Source organism: Rhyacophila brunnea, unplaced genomic scaffold, assembly GCF_057557595.1.
Source record: "Rhyacophila brunnea isolate RB1 unplaced genomic scaffold, BYU_Rbru_1.0 scaffold_12, whole genome shotgun sequence".
Lineage (NCBI taxonomy): Eukaryota > Metazoa > Arthropoda > Insecta > Trichoptera > Rhyacophilidae > Rhyacophila > Rhyacophila brunnea.
This window is the reverse complement of record NW_028232774.1, coordinates 25,100,330-25,120,673: the sequence shown is the minus strand read 5'-3', so window position 1 is coordinate 25,120,673 and position 20,344 is coordinate 25,100,330. Positions and strand designations below refer to the sequence as shown.

General features: G+C 36.8%; 1 protein-coding gene across 1 annotated transcript; it reads left to right on the top strand.

Moving 5' to 3' along the window:
• The first annotated feature begins 53 nt into the window (after positions 1–53).
• On the top strand, positions 54–16,198 carry Gmppa (GDP-mannose pyrophosphorylase A). The gene is made up of 9 exons (XM_085961051.1): positions 54–135; positions 213–411; positions 1,463–1,634; positions 3,368–3,579; positions 3,667–3,763; positions 10,002–10,193; positions 11,292–11,412; positions 13,307–13,450; positions 15,288–16,198. Exons 1-9 carry the CDS (start codon positions 96–98, stop codon positions 15,386–15,388), a joined length of 1,278 nt encoding a protein of 425 aa, XP_085817177.1. The 5' UTR covers positions 54–95; the 3' UTR covers positions 15,389–16,198.
• The last annotated feature ends 4,146 nt before the right edge of the window (positions 16,199–20,344 follow it).

Here is a 20,344-nt window from a genome sequence, read left to right as displayed (position 1 = left end):
GAAACGTCATTTCAATCGTGTCTGTGATAAGAATGTAAACAAATAAAAATTGTGCACTCATAAGTTCCTGATACGTGTCAGCTAAGTACGCAGATATGCTGAAAGCCGTAATATTAATTGGTGGACCTGAGAAAGGTAAGCTATATATTTTACAATTAAATACGTAAAATCTATTATTGGCTGTGAAAATTAACAATTGACTATTTTTTCAGGGACCCGATTTCGGCCGTTATCGCTCGATGTTCCAAAGCCCCTATTCCCTGTAGCCGGCTTGCCTCTAATTCAGCATCATATTGAGGCGTGTGTCAAGTTAAAACAATGCAAAGAGATATTAATTATCGGGTCCTATCCCTCGGCCTTGATGGAGGAATTCTTGTCAGATATGCAGAAAGAATATCGCATAATAATCAGGTGACAAGATGATGAAATACACTGTTAATAAAATATAATGTTGTTATTTATTATTCATTAATGCTTTACATGATGTAGTGGCACTCATAAAAAAACTACTCAACTTTCTGAGTTAAATTTTTAATCAGATTCAGATTCTCAGATTTGACAATTTTGTCAAAATGATTTTTTGGTAACCGGACAAAACAGAACAAGAATAAACATAACATGATATAATTTTTCCTCTGTTCTGAATTTTCACAGTTCTGTTTATCGCTGTTCTATTTTGTTACCATTCTCTTTCATGTTCTGTTTATTCATGGAACTGATGTTTTATACTTTCTGTTCATTTATATTACACCATATAGTTCAGTAAAACTCTCAATTGTTGTATATACCACCAAAATTAATATACAATTATAAAAACTGTCAATAACTATAACATGTCTCATTTTAATAAACTCCTGTAATTTCGTCACATCGGAGATTTTAACAGCTCAACTACAATATATTTTTATTGCACAGTGTTTGTTCAAATGCCTAAGTAATTATATTGTTCATTTATCATTCTTCTTCTTCTTGGTCGTGCACTCATGGCTGAGGATCATGACCACATTTAAATTTCGCCATCCTTTGAGCGACCAAGACTTTCCATCCTGCTCGATCTTCCGCTTCTCTCAGTGCAGAATGGATGGTGCCTTCAGTCAGCTCTTTCACTTGGTCGCTCCATCGCGCAGACGCTCTTCCTCTGCTTCGCCTTCCCTGGAGGCTACCCAAAACTACCAGTCTCTCCAGGTTGTCCGGTCGGCGCCTGACAATATGTCCAAAAAACTGCAGAATTCTTCTCAGATATATCGTCGAGAGCCGTTCCTTTATCTTCAGTCTCTAGATGATTGACTGGTTTGTCCTGTGCTCCGTCCAAGAAATGCGAAGCATTCGGCACCAACACCACATAACCAGCAAAAAATTCTGTTCATGCCACATCTGTGATCATTTATAATATAGCCTTGCACTCTTTAAAGATGTTTACATTATTGACATCAAAACATAAATTACAAACTTCATTTTGTAGATATCTTCAGGAGTTTACAGCTCTGGGGACCGCAGGAGGAATGTATCATTTTCGAGATCAAATTAGAGCCGGTGGACCCGCTGCATTCTTCGTACTCAATGGTGACGTTTGCGCCGATTTTCCACTACAGCAACTCTATGATTTTCACGTTGAAAGGGGACCAGAGGCCCAGGTATCAGGAGACTTTTTTTGTTATGTAGATTGATTATTGGATGCTAATTATTATTTAAGGAACAGAAAACAATCTTACATGCACCCCTTTCACTCAATCCAAATTAAATACACGTGTTAATAATTGATTGTAAAGAATATTTTGTGCAATCAAGTATTCATGTAGAAAAGGAGATGTATTAAACCGTAGTTCAGAAAAGCGTTTCCTAAATGGGTTTCACAAGATATGGTTTTAAAGAAGACTGGCTTAAAATGTTTCAATCACATGTAAAATCACACTTTATAGTGCACAAAGCAGTCTGGATTATTAACTTCATTAAGTCGAACTATTTCAGGCTTAATAATATTTTAATTTATAAGATATGGGTAACCACATGGCTCTACATGTGCTAACGAATGTCTGGTGGATATATCACCTTTGCTTCACCTCATATTGTTGCAAATGCGTTATTTTCGAGATCGATTTAAAAATCTACTATATGCCCACTAATTCGGTATCAACGGTGTTGTCTATAAACCTGTGTATGTTTTAGTTATCACTTACAGTACTTGTTGGAGTTATGACCATAAAATGGACGGGGAGACAAGACTCCAATTTTATTATTAATATAAATAGATGCTAATCAATTTATCTTCTTCTTCCACGGCGCTACATGCTGGGGTGGAATTTGGCCTCCTCCACAACCGCTCTCCACTCACTCCGGTCTCTCGCCACACTTCTCCAGTTACCGGGTCTTCCTATATGAAGCCAGTCCACTTCTACGGCGTCAGCCCACCTCCTTCTTGGATGACCTCTGGGTCTTTTCCGTTGGGGTAGCCACTTCGTCATGATCCTTGGCGCTCTAACTTCAGGCATTCTCTCCACATGTCCCGCCCATCGTAGTCTTTGGGACTTACAGTATCTTATGATTGTTTGCTGTTCAATCAGCTCTTCCAACTCGTGGTTCATTTTTATTCTGTAGTTCCCATTTTCCAACGTGGGTCCAAAGATTTTTCAGAGTATTTTGCGCTCGAATACAGCTAATTTGTTTTCCTCATTTTGAGTTAAGCACCAAGTCTCACAGCCATAAGTGACCACTGGTCTTATAATTGTTTTATATATTAGACGTTTACTTCTTCGGCCTAGAATTTTCGACCCCACCAGTCGCTTGCAGGCATGCCAGCATTTATTCCCGGAGATAAGGCGGATTCTTATCTCCTCTGCTGTCTTATTTTGGGTATTTACGCTGGATCCGAGATACGTGAACTGATCCACCCCTTCATATGCATGCTGTCCTATGTCTATATTCTGCAAAGGTACCTGATCGCGTGTGCTGACCATATACTTAGTTTTTGACTGGTTTATTTGCAGCCCAGTGCTTTCTGCTTTTATTTTCATAGTGCCACCATGGTCGATCATCCTCTGTTTGGATCTGCTTGTAATTACTATGTCGTCAGCATAAGCGCACATCTGCGTTGTACTGTTATCTACCCATCCTCTTATGTTGGTTTCACGAGCTATGGATTCCACCACAAGGTTAAATACCATAGTGGATAGCGCATCCCCTTGTCTCACACCTGATTCGATTTTGAAGCTTTCAGCTTGCTCATTTTGCACAGTGACAACTGCTTGAGTATCCGTCAGTGTGGTCTTTATCTCTAATCTATCTAAGGTCTTAGGTCTAATCAATTTATATGCAATTTAAAATTGACAAATCTTTAACATAAAGTACGGAATCAATGTTTTTGTTTTAGGTAACGATATTAGGAACAGAAGCCACCCGTCAGCAATCTTTAAACTATGGCTGTATGGTTTTAACGAAGCCTCTCTGCTCAGTGGACCATTATGTGGAGAAGCCAAACAGTTATGTGTCCACCATTATCAATTGCGGAGTCTACGTTTGCTCAATGGACGTATTCCAAAATATGGCCACGGTCTTTAACAAGAAGCAGAATGACTATTACAAGTACGTATGATGTAATCGAATATTAATATTTTAAATAGAAACACAGTATAATTCTGTTGATGATTTACAAATGCTTTTTTTCTGAAGTGGAAGCAATGGATCAGGTCGGGATGCGGGCTACATCGCTTGGGAGCAAGAAATACTGGCGCCTCTCGCAGGGACTAGAAAACTCTTTGCTATGCAGGTAAGGAGCTTTTAACAAATGGAATTTAAAAGCTCTCAGATAGTTATTAGAAATTGTTTGTAAGAATGACAATAAGAGCCATCACCCGGAAAGCGAAAAATGTGATTTCAAATCCCACTCAGTCAAAATATTTTTTCAATGATTTTTTATTACAACTATCCTAAAAATTAATAAGAATTATTTCTACTAGATCACCTATGATTTTTCTATTATTTATTACGTGCAAACCGAGTTGTTACGATTTTAATTACAAGCTTTGTAACCTCTAAATCCGTGTCTCTTATATGTATATTTCCAATTTTGGCTTAGCGCATTCCTAGTTAAGGTGATACATCAGTGAAACGGCAAATAATTTTCAACTATAGGCGTGACGAAATTTTGGACTCGCTACCATTCGGAGAGAGAACGTCGAGCTGGAAACACGTCAATTTATTTTGTGATGGCGACGGGCGTATTAATTCTTAAATCGTGTAAAGATGACTAAAAACGTTACCCATTTACTTTAAAAAGAAAACATGTCAATGAATATATTATTATTGTTACTGATAGAACAATAAACAGAACATTAAATGGACACATGTTGGATTTATATGACAAATTATATTTCGTTTGACATGCGTCATTTGCACCCGCGACCCCCAATCCGCGCATCGCCTTGCCACAATCTTTTTAGGCCTAAATAGCCTATAAAGGTACCTCAACTGAGGTATGGCCTTAATAGATTTACATAATTTTTTATCGTAATTTTGATAATAAAACTTGAAAATTATTGGCCTGTCTAAATGTACCGAATTTTATATGTATTTTTAGAATACTGAACTACATAATAATTTTTTTTTTTATTTTCCTCATTACTTTTGAATATAATATATTTATCGATTAAAACTCATTTAGTGCTAACACTGCGACTGGCGCGTTTGGAGTCATTGGCCAATAGATATAATTAACGTGTTATTTAAATGTGGTAAAACTCATTTAGTGCTAACACCGCGACTGGCACGTTTGGAGTACTTGGCCATTAGATATAGCACTTAAAATCAAACGATATCATCTACCATGACAGCCGAGTTGGTGTAGTGGCCATCATTAAATTTGATCCTTTGCAGAGACCCAATGGGTTGGACGAATGGTTGATAACCATTCTTCTTAAAAAAATCTGTTAATATAACCTCCATTCTGCGGAGGCCCATATAACAATGGTAATTTACTTTATTTTACTACATAAGGAAAGTCATAGAATCATATAACCATATTTACCAATTTATGAACCTGAGGTCTGGGTAAATTATAGACCAGCGATAAACAAGTTTTTTTGTCCGGGGGTTTTTAAATAGGGGGTTAATGACAGGGGGTATTTTTATGTTACGGTACCGAATACATAAACAATGTTGCTTTTAAAAAGACAACATAATATTTACTCATATGAATACCGTTTTTTTTTTTTTTTTTTTTAATAATAACCATACCCTTGCTTTTTCGTACAAGGTGGTTGGGTGGGTTAGTTGCATTGATGTGGGGCTAATTAGGTGCCTCCATTTATATCTTTAATTTTCTTTATGGCCAGGATTAAATATTTTGTGTAGTGTTCTTGTGTTGTTCTATTGCTTAGTGCTTCGTGAGGCTTTTGGAGGTCAATTTCGTGATTATGTTGTCTACATCGAGTCCTGAGAGTCCATCGCTCCCTTTCTAGTATAGGGCAGTCGTTGATGACATGCCACACAGTTTGAGATGTGTTGCCGTCACATGGACAACAGTCGTCATCCCTCAATTTAAATCTTTTTAGATAAGCTCGCACCGATCCGTGGCCTGTTAGTATCTGTGTGAGTTCGTGTGATATTTTTAAGTTCCTGGCAAGAGTGATGGCACAGTTTATGTTTGGAATAAATTTCTGCGTTATTGATCCTGTGGCGGATGTTGTGTATCTGTGGTTCCATAGCTCTATGGTATCTTCGTTTAGTTTTTGTTTTGCGTAACTCAGAGGGAAGTGTGTATAGGTTAAAGGTCTTTTGTCTGTTGTGGCTTGTTTGGCGTATTTATCAGCTTCCTCGTTTTCGGCTATCCCTGTGTGACTTCTTATCCAGAAGAATCTGGGGTTTGTTCCTATCATTCGAAGCTGTGTTGACAGTGTTAAAATGTCTCTTACAAGTGGGTGTGTCGATGATGGGTTTTGGAGAGCTACCAGACTGGATTGGCTATCTGAGAATATGTTTACATAGTCGTGTCTGTGGAACTTTAATCTTTTGAGTGTCCACTCGAGAGATTCTTTGATAGCAAATATTTCTGCTTGGAAAACAGTGCAGTAGCTTTCGAGCTTAAATTTTCGGGGGGTTATTAATGTTCCATTTTCGTAGGCTACAAAAGCTGCCCCTACTTTGTTATCGATTAGACTGCCATCTGTGTAGATCTACAATCCTGTGATGTGGTATTTTGTTTTAGTGTCTTCGTCAACTGTTCCTATGTGTTCTATATTTTCTAGATGTCTGTTACCAGGATGTGGAAGTTGTGTGTAGTGTATTTTGTTTTCGTATGTTCTGTCTGTAGGTAAGTGTCGGGGAAGTATGTGGCTTGTTTTAACTTGGTATATTCCTGTAAGTTCTTGTATTTTTATGTCTATTGGCGCTATTCCTGCCAGGACTTGTGCTGACGTTAGCGATATTGTGCGATATCCCTTGCAAATTGATATTGCGAAAGGTCTTTGCGCGGAATTCAGTCTTTTTTGGATCGACTTTCTGTGAGTTGCTTTATTCCAGACCGATGCCGCGTAAGTTAAGGTTGGCTCCACAGCTCCATGATATATAATTTTTAAAACTTCAGGAGACGCCCCCCAAGTGGCTCTTGCTGTTTTTAAAAAGAATTTTCCCATTTGAGCTGCTTTCTTACATATGTAGTCGACGTGTTTCGCCCAATTGATGTGCCTGTCTAGTATTATGCCAAGAATTTTAAAGGAATCGACCAACTCTTTCGGTTTTCCTTTCCACTGGATTTCTGGTGTTCGTATTTTCCTTTTGTTGATAAACATTATATTTGTCTTAATATCTGAGAAGGTTAGTTTTACGTCTTCACCCCATGAGTTTACTTTTTGAAGCACGCTATTGGTTTTTAATTCCAGTTCGTCGGTGTCTTTTGCTGCTATCAATATTAACACATCGTCAGCAAAGGCTTGTATGTGTGTATTGTGGGGTAAGAGTATTGTTAATAGACTGTCTAAGGCGATATTCCATAGTGTTGGGCCACAAGTTGATCCTTGGATGCAACCTTGGGTTTGGTCTTGTTTTATTTCTTCGTCTGCATACTTTAGTTTTACTTCCCTATCTTGTAGATAACTGCAAAATAGTTTGTACAAGTTAGGCGGTGTTGACTTGATTGAAAGGGCGTTTTTTATGTGTGGCCACCATGCGTTATCAAATGCACCTTGAATGTCTAGGGAAATTGCTATGAGTGATTCTTTCAATTCGAGATGCGTTGAGATTATGTGTACGGCTTTGTTTAGTGCGTGTTCTGTTGATGTTTGAGGGGTAAAGCCAAACTGTTTAGTGCTCAATTTGTTGTTTTTTGTAAGATGCCAGTGCACTCTCTGAATTGCTAGTTTTTCTAGCACTTTTCCGAAAACGGGAAGGAGGCCGATAGGCCTGTATGATTTTGTGTCCTTAGCATCTTTCCCAGGCTTAGGAACGGCCTTAATGATCGCTATTTTCCAGGATTTCGGGAAGTGAACGAGTGTCAGACATTTATTGTATAGTAGTAGAATTTCTTCTGGGAAGTTTTTTGCGAAATTTTGGCAGATATCTAATGTGAGGTTGTCGTGTCCAGGTGCCTTTTTTGGAGTCATATTCTGTAAGGCGGATAGGATCTCAGTAAGTGTGAATTGGATATCATCCTCTCCGCCCGGAATATGGTTGTCTGATGTGTGTCTGATGTAGTGTTGTATCGGTGTATCTGTTGTTGGATCATCGTATGGAAAGAATTTTTCCATTAGGGCTTTTGCAGAGTCTTTTGCGGTTGAGTGCTTTACTCCCTCTGTAGTAAGTGTCGATTGAATATTGCTGGCATTAGTTTTTTTTGTCATTTTGTATAGCGAAGACCATGCTGTCATTGGCGTCTGAGATTCATAAAATAATTTAGCGCTTTTAATTTTTGCTTCCTCAATGGCTGTTTTGTATGCTTCTCTTTTGTCGATATAGTCAGTGAGCTTTTGTGGTCGCATGATGTCACTTGAGTTCTGTAATTTCCGTTTTGATCTGAGAGTTATTCTTTTCATTTTTGTTAATTCGGCGTTCCACCAGATTGGATTTTTCCTGATATCATGTTGCGTTTTTTGTGGGAGTATTTTATGGCATGCGATAGAGATTGCCGAGGTGACCGTTTCCACTGCAGTGTCGAGTTCAGGAGTTGTATGTATGTTTTCAAGGTACTGTTTATCTATGTTAAGCTCGGCCATGTTTTCCCTTGTCAATTCATTTATTTTTCTCCAGTCGGTTTTCTCATTTGTTATAAAAATGCGTGTTGAGTCGGTCATGGGTGAGAGTACGCTAATTGTATTGTTCCAAGTAAAGGTGATTGGGTTGTGGTCTGAGATGGGGTTGTGTTGGTCTTCTACTGTCCAGTTAGCAATTTTGTGTGTTGTGTTTGGTGAAGAGATAGTGATATCGATATGAGATTTTAAATGTTTCCCGTTCTGCCAGGTGCTGTAAGTTGGAACTGATCCTTCATTACATACATGCCACCCAATGCTGGCTAGGCAACTGATGACCTCATCGCCTCTTTTGTCATTTTTCGGGCTCCCCCACCAGCTGCTTTTTGCATTGAAATCTCCTCCTATTATATATTCGCCTTTATCTTTTCCTAATTTTTCAATTTTTTGGAGTGTTACCAATGTTGAGGATGGTGGTGGTATATAAATTGATCCAATCGTTAGCTGCAAAGTTCCAGATTTCAAGGTTGCAAATGCATTGCACTGGTCAGATATGTCGCTTCTCCAAAGAAGGCGGAGGTTAGGATTGGAGATGATTATTACGGCTTTGCAGGGGTTTTCCGATGTTCCGTCGGCCTGATATATTGTTAAATTATGGGGAGATGTTACTCTGCCCGTATTTCCGACGTAAGGCTCTTGAAGAAGTAATATATCATAGTATTTGGCCTGAGCTATTATATGATCCATTGCTGAGCGGCATCGCTGAAGATTTTGTTGAAGAAAAATAATTTTTTTGACTGCCTTATTCCTAGAAGTTTGATTTTTCCTTTGGTCTGATGTCCATTGGTCGACTGTTGCTATCTGGCTATGACTGATATTGGCGTGTACTAATTTTATTTTAGCAGCCATAATCAATTGAGTTGAGAGACTTTTTTAAATATGCTTCTTGTGCAGGGCATAGTTTTTCCCCTGTTTTGTGACTAGCGGGCTTCCCGTAGCGTGTACAAGTTGCACATATTGGTGTTTTATTAGACTGTGGACACTCGGTAGATATGTGACCCTGTGATGCACAGTGGGAACAGACTTGAGGCTCTTTACAAAATTTGCTCGGATGTCCATACATGCAACATTGTGTGCACAATGTTATACCAGTAAAGTCACGCACTCTGTGTGACGACCATTCAAAATAGCACCGACCTTGTTCTATTAATAGGTGCCTTACTGCTGGTTGGACATAAAATACTCGGTGACATGTAGGGCCTTCTCGAGGTCCTGCAAGATGACTGCGGATGGTTGTTTTTGTGAACACTTCGGCAGGTAATTGTATTTCGCGGATTGATTGATGAATGCCTTGTAGGAAGTCTACGTCCTCAACTTCCCGGGGTACATCATAAATGATTATACGTGGCAGTCTTTTGGGTGGGATTTTTGCTTCCAGTTTATTTGATTTGAAACCTGGTGCGGCTGCTAGGCGTTCTGAGTCGGACTCTGTGGCAGTATTTATTACGACCCCACGATTCTTTACCAATCGTACGCCGGTAATTTTCACTCCTAGCTCTTTGGGATTTATCGCTTCTTGTATGATGGCCTTTGTTGATGCGGAATCTTTTATTTTGTCATTTGTCGGGAAAACCAGTACTGCAGGCTTGGTCGAACGTACTGCAGCGCCTAGACGAGATATAGGTGGTGGAATTGTTTGTTTTACGGCACCTGCATAGGATGAAGTGGAACTTTTAAAGGCTTTCATTTTTATGAGTTCCATTGCTTGACGAATACCGTTACGATAGATAATCACACTAATGAAAAATTTGAACTCATGAATTTAAGGTGACAACATGGTGGTCCCAAGTAAAAACGGCTGGGTCAGCTATATACGCCAACCGGCACTACTTAGAGTTGTACCGCAAGAGGGCACCCGAGAGACTGGTGTCACCGTTGGAAGGTGGGGATGCAACCAGTCAGACCATTCTGCCCGATGTCTTCATACACGCCTCCGCCAAAGTGGACCCCACCGCTGTCGTGAGTATGACAAAATGGATATTCGATGGTCATTCAATGAAAATAAGTAGAAATTTTGAACATTCTCATCATGAGGTTGAAGAAGAATATTTATTGTTTTAATTCGACAGAAAAATGTTATGAGAGGGGACCATTTCAAAAAAATAATCATAATAATTTTTTATTGATTTTTTAAGAGGGCTGGGTTCACTAAATCTAGCAATTGCTACTTAATACTAATAGCTTGTCGGCGCTTCAACCGTTAACACCTGTACCTTTTCGGGTACATTCCCCATACCCAGACACTCCACACTTTCGGTATTGTTCAATAACCATATCATCCGGGTTACGATCCTCAGCCATGAGTTCTTGATGAAGAAGAAGAATTAGTAATATTCCATTCGGCTAAATAATTGTATTTTTTTTCATTCCTGTAGGTGTTCCATATCCAATAACAAATGACATTAATATGGACGAAGCATCTGGAAAAAAAAATGACACTCACTTTTTTGTCGGGTCTGCCGAATGGCATAATCTGTTACGCCATTACAATAAAGGTGATATTGCTATAAATTTCCGATGCTTTTTGTCGGGTCTGCCGAATGGTTCGGTCCGAACGGGTTCGCTCAAATGAACATTGACACTAGAAACACTGATACAACGCCATTACAATAAAGGTCATATTGCTATAAATTCCCGATGCGTGATATCGCATAATGGAAATTGCGTGACGTCTACCAATACATGTGCGAATGTCGCTATGCGCGAATTTACTTGCTAGTTACTGTATTGAGTACATTGTCCATTAATAATGTCATTGCCAGTAACCCACCCTTTTGTAATAGTAATAATGATGGTTCATTGTTTAAATTTTTTTTAAGCTTTTTAACTCTTATAAAAATACTAGTCACAATTTTACTTATCCAAAGTGTTTTTTTTATTCCAGTGTGACTTCGGCAAACAAATCTGACTAGTGAAACTTGCTATAAATGAATCTGCGTTGTGAAATGGCATTTATATGTAATATAAATAATGGCATTTATAGTAAACCTTTTTCATTTTCATGGTGGACGGTTTTCTTCAACATTTTTGATTTATACAATATTTTTGGTGTTGCAGATTGGTCCAAACGTATCGATAGGTCCTTCAGTAGTCATAGAAGCCGGAGTTCGCCTGAAGGAGTCTATAGTCTTGGCGAATGCCACCATACACGAACATGCCTTGGTTATGCATTCAATAGGTGATTCATTGTTATATTAATTATGTAGTTATATTATTACCATTTTGGCGAAAGTTATGGATATAGTAATACGCTTTCACAGATTAAAGATGTAAGTATTTACTATCTTATTAATCAGATTCAGTATTTTATTAGGCCCATTTAAAGAGCATTTTTCCGAAATCCATTGGCACGTTTCGTGTCGAAACTGCCAGTTCTACGGAAAAAATGACTCTGTTTGGACAAATCTACATAGAAATATTGAGTCAATACTCAATATACAAAAACAAATATGAAAATGTTCTGAACAAACATTGCAAACGTATTTCCACATATAAAAAATATTTAATATGGCACGTATTTTGCTCACATATTAATTAGGCTTTATCAAGTACCTATATTAACCCTTAGAATACTACAGATCCGATATACTTATTGGCTTTGCGTACTTTGCTAAAGATACCACAATAACAAAGGCCTATCGATCAACTTCAACAGACGCGCTCCCGATCCTGGCTGGCATTCTTCCACTTGACCTGCACATACAGGTCAGTGGTGCGTCAACGAAGCTCTTCAAAGGCGAGGAGGCCGTTGTTGGTGACTTTCACCTTGCCCCGCCTCCTCGGCTTGTTGCTGAAAAAGTAACCACGTCGAAGCTAACTATACGTCTTTTGACGCTTCACGCGGCGTGGAAGACCTGGCAGCGACGGTGGAAGAAATATACCAAGGGCCGGCACACATATCTTTTTTCCAGACATCAAATGGCGATTGTAGATAACCAAATATTTGACTCCTGACCATCACACCAGTCAATTTGTGACTGGCCACAGTGGGTTCGCTGGCAAGCTCTTTGAGCTTAGACTTGCAAGCCATCCGACATGTCCATGCGGAGGAGAAATACAGGATGCCAACCACATCCTCTAGGAATGTCTGAGTATGTGCTCCGAACGGGGGGAGATACTCAGGTCGGTCCAACCAGCTGTTGGGCCCATCGGGCCGTCTGTCTTGGTTGCTACTAAGCCCAATTATCTTACATTTAAAAAAATTGCGGCGTCTTACTGCGGGCATGAAGATCTCTTCACATAAATTTTTGCTGTCCGTATGATTAGCTTCGTTTTCTTTGTTATATACCTTAAATTCATTTTCTTTTTCGTAATTTCCATGTGCTTTTCTCTCCCTGGCTCCTCTCTATTAGAGTAAATTCTTTAAACTCAGTCAGAGCTCACTTTCAGCGTAGCAACCTCAGTCTTGGGTAGTTCCTCCCAGGGCATTCCTAGGCAAAATTGAAATAGATGCTTCACATCGCCACTGTAGGGTCCCGTGATACGCTCGATTAAGACCGAGTGTGGTGCGGGGCGGGTTTTCATTTGGAGGGATTAACTTCAATGATAAAGATACCACGAAGATATATATCGGCTTTCTGATGGACTTTTTTTGTTATAAAATTTTAACTGAATGGTGATATTTGCAATATTTTATAAATAATGAATGTTTATATTTCATTTAACAATCAGGGGCGTTCATTGGTTAGCCTATTTGTTTGGGCGATATATAGACAAAGAGGTTTTCTATCGCTTAAGTGCATTAAGGCCAAACTGATGAAACTGAAAGACTGATTATATCTAATTAATTATTGTCTCTGTACATAATCGGGTGAGGGGCACAAAAAAAGCTATATGATGTGAGAAAGGGATAGCTGATGAAAATTCCAAGTTACTACACAATTTTGGTACCTATTCTTAATAAAGCTGACCAAAATACATATTGTATTAAATACCATCAAAGTGATAGATCAATTTTTATAAGTTTCGATAAAATCTCGATGTTTTTTAGTGGTCTCAGTTGTGGTCTATCCGTTGATGTATGGTTTTAATAATTTATCATTGTATAAAAGTATTTATAATTATTGTTCCAGTTGGTAGATTCTCAGAAGTGGGTGCATGGGCACGCGTTGAGGGTACACCGTCGGATCCTGATCCTAATAAACCTTTTGCAAAAATGGATAATCCCTCGCTCTTCAATACAGACGGTAGACTGAATCCTTCCATCACTATATTGGGTAAGTGATAAGCCGACAGTATATCGTCACTGTTCTGGCAGAACACACTAATTCGAAAAAATGACATATTGAGCTAGTACCAAAATGTTCCTTATTTCAAACTTTACCGTCTGGAAACCTTCTTAATAAATAAACAGTCTTTATTTTAAAGTCATCCTTTTTACGATTACTTAATAAACTCACATGATAGACCATTATTTCAAACTTTTTAACAACTTCAAAGTCAAATTACTCAAAACTAGTATTCTCCAGTTAGTGTGTTCTGCCAGAACAGAGACGATATTATAATTGGTTATTGCTTAGTCAACCATAATCTTAAATAATGGTCACATAAATAATTCGCTTTTTTTTTTGAAAGATAATAAATTATCAAACAAATAAAACAAAATATAATATCTAATACTTATTGCACATAATTCAATTACACTAAGATTTGGTTTGTTGACTTGGCAATCATTTATGGCACTACAATCCTTAACAGGCCGTGGTCTCCTTCAAGAACTTTTCCATCGATTTTTCTATCCAACGTCGGTTTTTTCCAATTACTTAGGCCGAGCATTCTTAAATTTTTTGTGGCACAGTCCGGCCATTTCAGTTTCGGATGTCCAGCGGGTCTATTCTGTACTTATCGACCGCTAAAGTGATAAATATTATCAAACTTAGGGTAGGTTTGTATCGAAGTATTAGCACTTATTGTAACAATTACAATACGTTGGTTATAATTGTTGCAATAAGTGCTACATTTTAACAGCACCTCTCTTGCTGCTGTTAAAATATAGCACTTATTGCAACAATTACAACCAACTTGTTGTAATTTTTATAATAAGTGCTAATACTTTGATACACACCTACCCTAAGTTTGATAATATCTATCACTTTATCACTTTAGTGGTCGATAAGTATAGAATAGACCCACAGATCTTCTCTTGCCCTCAGTACATGTGTAAATAACCCGACTTGCCGGTAACTCTTCTGGCATTCGGTGCACGTGACACAGACCATTTATTAAAAAAAATGTTTATTTTACTTATAATACAACAGGGATTGGAAGTTATTGATACACTGAGTCAAATTAAACTGTCAAAATATTAACATCAAAACAGTGTATTTGGATAGATATTTTGTTTACAATATTATTATGTATTTATTTGCAAACATGAAAAAAATGAACAAGGAATATTAAACCATAAAACACTTTATACCTCATATGTGTATCAGTGGCGAAGAGTGGAGATAGGCTGTGGAAATCTGATAAACATAGTGCACACTTTATAAGTCATGCACCACATATTTGTTTTCATTGAACGCACAATAAAAATTGCAGATGATGTTGGTTAGTTTATAAAATTCAATTTAACCTTGCCTTAACCAGACCATATATCTATGAATGTCTTAAATTATGTATGATTTAATGGCATGATTTTAGGTTTGGTTTAGGCACGGTTCAAACAAAAACCAAACTTCAATGAAAACAAATAAGTATGACTAACAACATTAAGTGTGCAATATTTTGTCATTTCTTCACGGCCTACCTCCACCCTTCGCTACTGGTGTATACCTATGTATGCTCCGTCCGGAGCAAAACTTTCGAAAAAAACTACAATGAAAATAATGAAATATTCTAGTGCATGGTTATCGCTAATCGGCATTTAAAAATTCCTACAATAGAAAAAGTGTAATCATAATATGATCCGATATTGACAAAAAACTATTGGTAGTACCTACTTTTTTGACAACCCTAGCCGTAACTGTGTGGTCAATATTGGACATACTGAAAAACTACTGTTGTTCAACAGATTTTTGAATGACGGATATTCATACATTCTTTTTATTTCAGGTCGAAGTGTCACTGTTCCTGCAGAAATGATTGTCTTGAATTCAATAGTTTTGCCGCACAAACTTCTATCAAGAAGCTTTAAACACGAGATCATCTTGTAACCACGTTAGGTCATAGTGTAAAATAAATGTTAAGGTTTTATGTAATTAAATATTATTATGATGACTGAATTCGTAATTTTTAAAAAAAATTATTTACTCACGATATTGGTTTATTTTTTTCTTGAAATAATGCAATTTTCTTAAAAAATATTTTAGGTAGAGAGAAATCATTGAACAAATAATATCTTGTTTGAAGCATTCATACAATATTGTGTCATATATATGTACGAATTTGCTATTTTTTGTATTCCACAGTGTTGGAAGTAGAGTTAATGCAAGTTTTATTTTTGTATTTTACTATCTGTGATTTCAAATTAAATTACCTCAAGTGCACAAATATATCGTCGGTGTTTTGTAAATAGGGCGAATTAACCAAAATGCTATTTTACAGGAGCAGGATTTTTAACTTTTGACATTTATTTGTTAATTACATGTGGATGATTATAAATTTCTAACAAGTTTATAATAAAGCTTAGAAAGAATACTGTCATTATAATAGGCATTATTATATAATATTTTAAAAGACCTAATATGTCATATTCGCTTTTTATTTGTAATACTAAATGGACATTCGCCCTTACGATTATCGTTTTGAAGTATTTTCCTGTAGAGATACAAATTCGCCGTTTTTACACAACAAAGCTAATGGGGTACATATTGTATTTTCATTAAAATCTCGATTTCACCAAAATGGTTGATTCGCCCTTTTTACAAAACACCGACGTTATATACGTAGTAGGCTTTTTCAGGGATATTTTTATAACCACATGTGTTAATTATTTTTTTATGTAAATAAATTTTAAAAATACTGATGAGCAAGACTTTCATTTATATTTAAACCAGCGATGCATAACCTTTTTATAGTTCCAACAATACATACGAAATATAGATACTATTGTAAAACAATAATCATGATTTAATATTAAATTTATATAGTCATGCGAGATCGCTATATAGATAAATTTCGATGCCTAAAACATTAATTACATACACAAAGTTTTATTGTATTGTATTGGTCTGTCCAATTGTGTGCCGCGTGAGGATCCAGGTGTGCCGCAAAAGAAGAAATCATACTTAATTGCGATGGCTCATATCGTCGGTCCCTATTAAAAAAGTCGGATCTGCAAAATGCTATTTATCAGTACGAGCAATCAAAGATGTTTCATCAAATATCCTTTGTCAAATCAAATCAAATTTATTTATTTTACATATAATGAACATAACAAATTATAAATTCAAAGCGTTCACGACATGACATAAATAAATAAAAATACAGAGAATAAGTAATAAAATAAGAAAATAAATAAAATAAGTAACAAAATAAAAGTAATGAAAGCACACATAGTGAACTATGATAGACCCTATCTTAAAAGCTGATAAAACAACGTCCACCTAAATTCACCTCACGTAAGTGGAATATATCAATATCCGAAGCGATTTCATTAAACATGGTTAGTGCCCTCCCAATTGGCATTACTAATGGCAGGTTAGTTCTGCACCGTGGGAGAACAAACAACGGATGCCCTCGATTCCTAAGGTAATTATTAGAGACACACAAGCCAACACCACCAAGAATGGCAGAGTTCACATTTACGCCGCGTAAAAGTCTGAAAAAATATGTAGCTAAATAAAGATCCCTTCTAAATTTTAAGCTACAGTATGTAAGCATCCCTAAGAGAAAATCAGTCGGATAGAGCCACGGATAATAAATATCCATACAGCCGAAAGTAAAGGAGTCTTAAAAATTTCTTTTGGACTCTCCACCATAAGGCCGTACTTCAACTGATGCGGGGCCCAAACGATAGACCCACTCTCAAGTCTGCTTTTAACTAAGGAGTTATAGAGAATTTTTAGTACCGTTACATCTGAAAAGACCCGGGAAGTACGCAAGACAAAGCCCAACATCTTTAGCGCCTTTTTACAAATGGTATCTATATGACCACTAAACGTTAGTTTACCGTCAAACGTAATTCCAAGATCTCTTACAGATGATATTCGCGAGAGAACTCTGCCATGCATCGAGTACTGGAAAAACAATACTCGTGAGGCTTTAGTAAACGATAAAACATTGCATTTATCAATATTGAAGTCCAGTTTGTTACGCCTGCCCCAATCTAATATATTATCTATATCAAGTTGAAGTTGACGACAATCGTCCAAGGTGACAACTTCCATGAAGAGTTTCAAGTCGTCAGCAAACAACAAAAACATAGCATTTTTAATTACCAATGCTATGTCATTTATAAAAATCGTGAACAGCAATGGCCCTAAGTTTGAGCCCTGGGGGACACCAGAAAATGTGTTAAAGGTCTGTGACTGATAAAGGCCGTACGAAACGTATTGTTGACGGTTCCTAAAATAACTCCAGAATACCTTCAAAAATCGATCCGACAATCCAATAAGTTGGAGTTTTTCCATTAGATTATCGTGCCATAATGAATAACTACGGGTTATAGAAACTTTTCTAAACGTTTATAAAAACATCCGTCTGTCCGGTGAACATAGCGGCAACTGTCAGATCCGACGCATCTTGCTCACCTACGCCCAGCCAACAATGTCGGTTGGTAAGAACCGACATTGTTATTCGGACACTCTCGGTAGATCCGTCATTTTTAACTTGAATATCTCGAAATTTTTCAAACAAACAAAAAAAACTGTGATCTTATAAATGTTTAAAGTGTTCAAATAACTTTTACGTAATAATCCGAAAATTACAAAATTTCAGATCCGACTTTTTTAATAGGGACCGACGATACCTATGCAACCTGAAATAATTTCTTACTTCTAATCATCAGGCAAATTGAAATCTTTGCCGACAAGTTAGAAGTATGGACCGGAAAACTTTAAAGCTCACATATTGATTGCTTTCAAGGCTCAAAAGGCATCGATTAGTATTTTCCATCACTTAATTATCAAATGTACGAATGAGTCATAGATCCTTTCGCAAGATACCATGGTACATACCGGTGGAAGAAAATTTAATATACATGAAAAATCATCCTGTGAACAAAGACTTATTTTGTGAGCTAGAGTTGTCAGCACTTTAGATTTCGGTTTGCAGTCAATATCCTCGATTAGCTACTGCAGCCAATAAATCTCCGTTGTCATTTGGATCGTCATATCTTTACAAATTACGTATTCCAGCACTCATGGAAATGAAAAAAAAAAAACAGAAATGCCTACAGATGGCATGAAGAGTTAAATGATTGTTTGTCTAATTTAGTGATGCATTTTGACATAATTCTTTCTCAAAATCAAATGCATCCTTCTCACTAATAAAATTATTATCCATATTACCTACAAAACAATATTATTTCATTGTTACCTGTACTACTGTACTGTAATAAAGTATTATTTTTTAGGGGATTTTTATTTGGTGTGTCACAAAACATATTTTCCTTTCCCAGTGTGTCGTCAAGTAAAAAAGTTTGGCAGACACTGAGCCCTAATCCCACCCCATTTTATGGTAGGTATTGTTACATTTTTGACATTACTCTTAGTGCTCGGCCGTAGTGGTTTTGCGGGCGTTTGAGTTTCGCAAGACGCCGCCGCGCCCGCCAAACCACTACGGCTGAGCACTTAACAGTCAGTGTACCTATTGTTTTTCCCTAAATACATTAGGGGCAGGGCTCAAGATTTAATAAAGGTTAAAAATAAAAAAATCGGGCTATATTAAGGACCTAAGCCTGAAAAATAGCTAAATTGTAAAGAGATATTCTTATGCCATTATAGAATAATAGACACCTACATTTTACCACGTTTTTATTAGCTCGTATTCTTGTTTGTCCAGTACACATTTTTTCTTGTTTGTCCAAGATTTGTATTGGACGATAGAAGATTTTTAGCTAACTTCCCGACTAGCTTAGACATTATTTGAAACTTTTAGAATATATCAGAACACGACGACAATCCATTCTTTTAATTATTTTAGCCATTTTTAAGCAGAATTGAATTCATTTTCAGTTAATTCTGTTTTGTATGGAAAGTTATTATTGTTTGTTGCTAAGGGGGTCCTAGCAACTAAATTATTAATATATACATGAGTTAGGTACTATGGAAATCAATAAGAAATGTCAAAATGACATTTCAATATTCTATATTTATTCAGTATTTCTACCAAGTACAATAAAAAGTTTTTATTAATACATAGAATTGTCAAGATTATATTATGATTCAACAGAAAATTTTAAAACGTGGTGTATAAAAAGTTCTTTTTATCTTGTAATTATTTACTTTAGAGACCCTTCCACATTTCGTGCTGGATCAGACCCTAACTAGATGTCTAATATAAATCAAATTCAATCAAGTCTGCAATTTAGTCTTAGGTAAATCTAATTCCATCTAAGTATAGAGATAATTAATATTGTACTATTTCGTAATGAATTCTTCTCGTCTCCACTGTTCAGGATCGGCCACCATCAGGCCGATTTTCGCTCTTACATCTGATACCCTGGACACTTCGATGGAGCTGCAGTCGTACCACTCACGAAATGCGGCATTGACCTCTGCTACGTTTACCGTTCCATCTTTTCTTGGATAACGAATTTGGAAATGCGCTACCGGTTTTGACATTACGCAGAAATCTTCAGTCCTTTCCCATTTGTTTGAGGATGTCAATGATTATGACCCTGCCAGTCCAATGAGTTTAGTAATGTGTAATAATCAATGTAATAATAAATAATTTGAATCCAGAGACCTATCACAGATTAGTTTTCGTATTCCATGTTTTAAAAAAAAAGCTCAAAAGCTGCACACATGTTTTATATCGCACAAGTAACAGATGTCATAATTAATTAATAATATTTATAAAAAAAACGGACCAAGTTGTTCTTAAAAGTCAAAGTGTATTAACTGACAATGAATAATGCTCTGATTTCATAATGACTGTTTCTCACGGTTCTGTTAGCAATTAGTGGTTCGTAACTTTTTGCAGGGTCAACAACAAAACATAAAAAG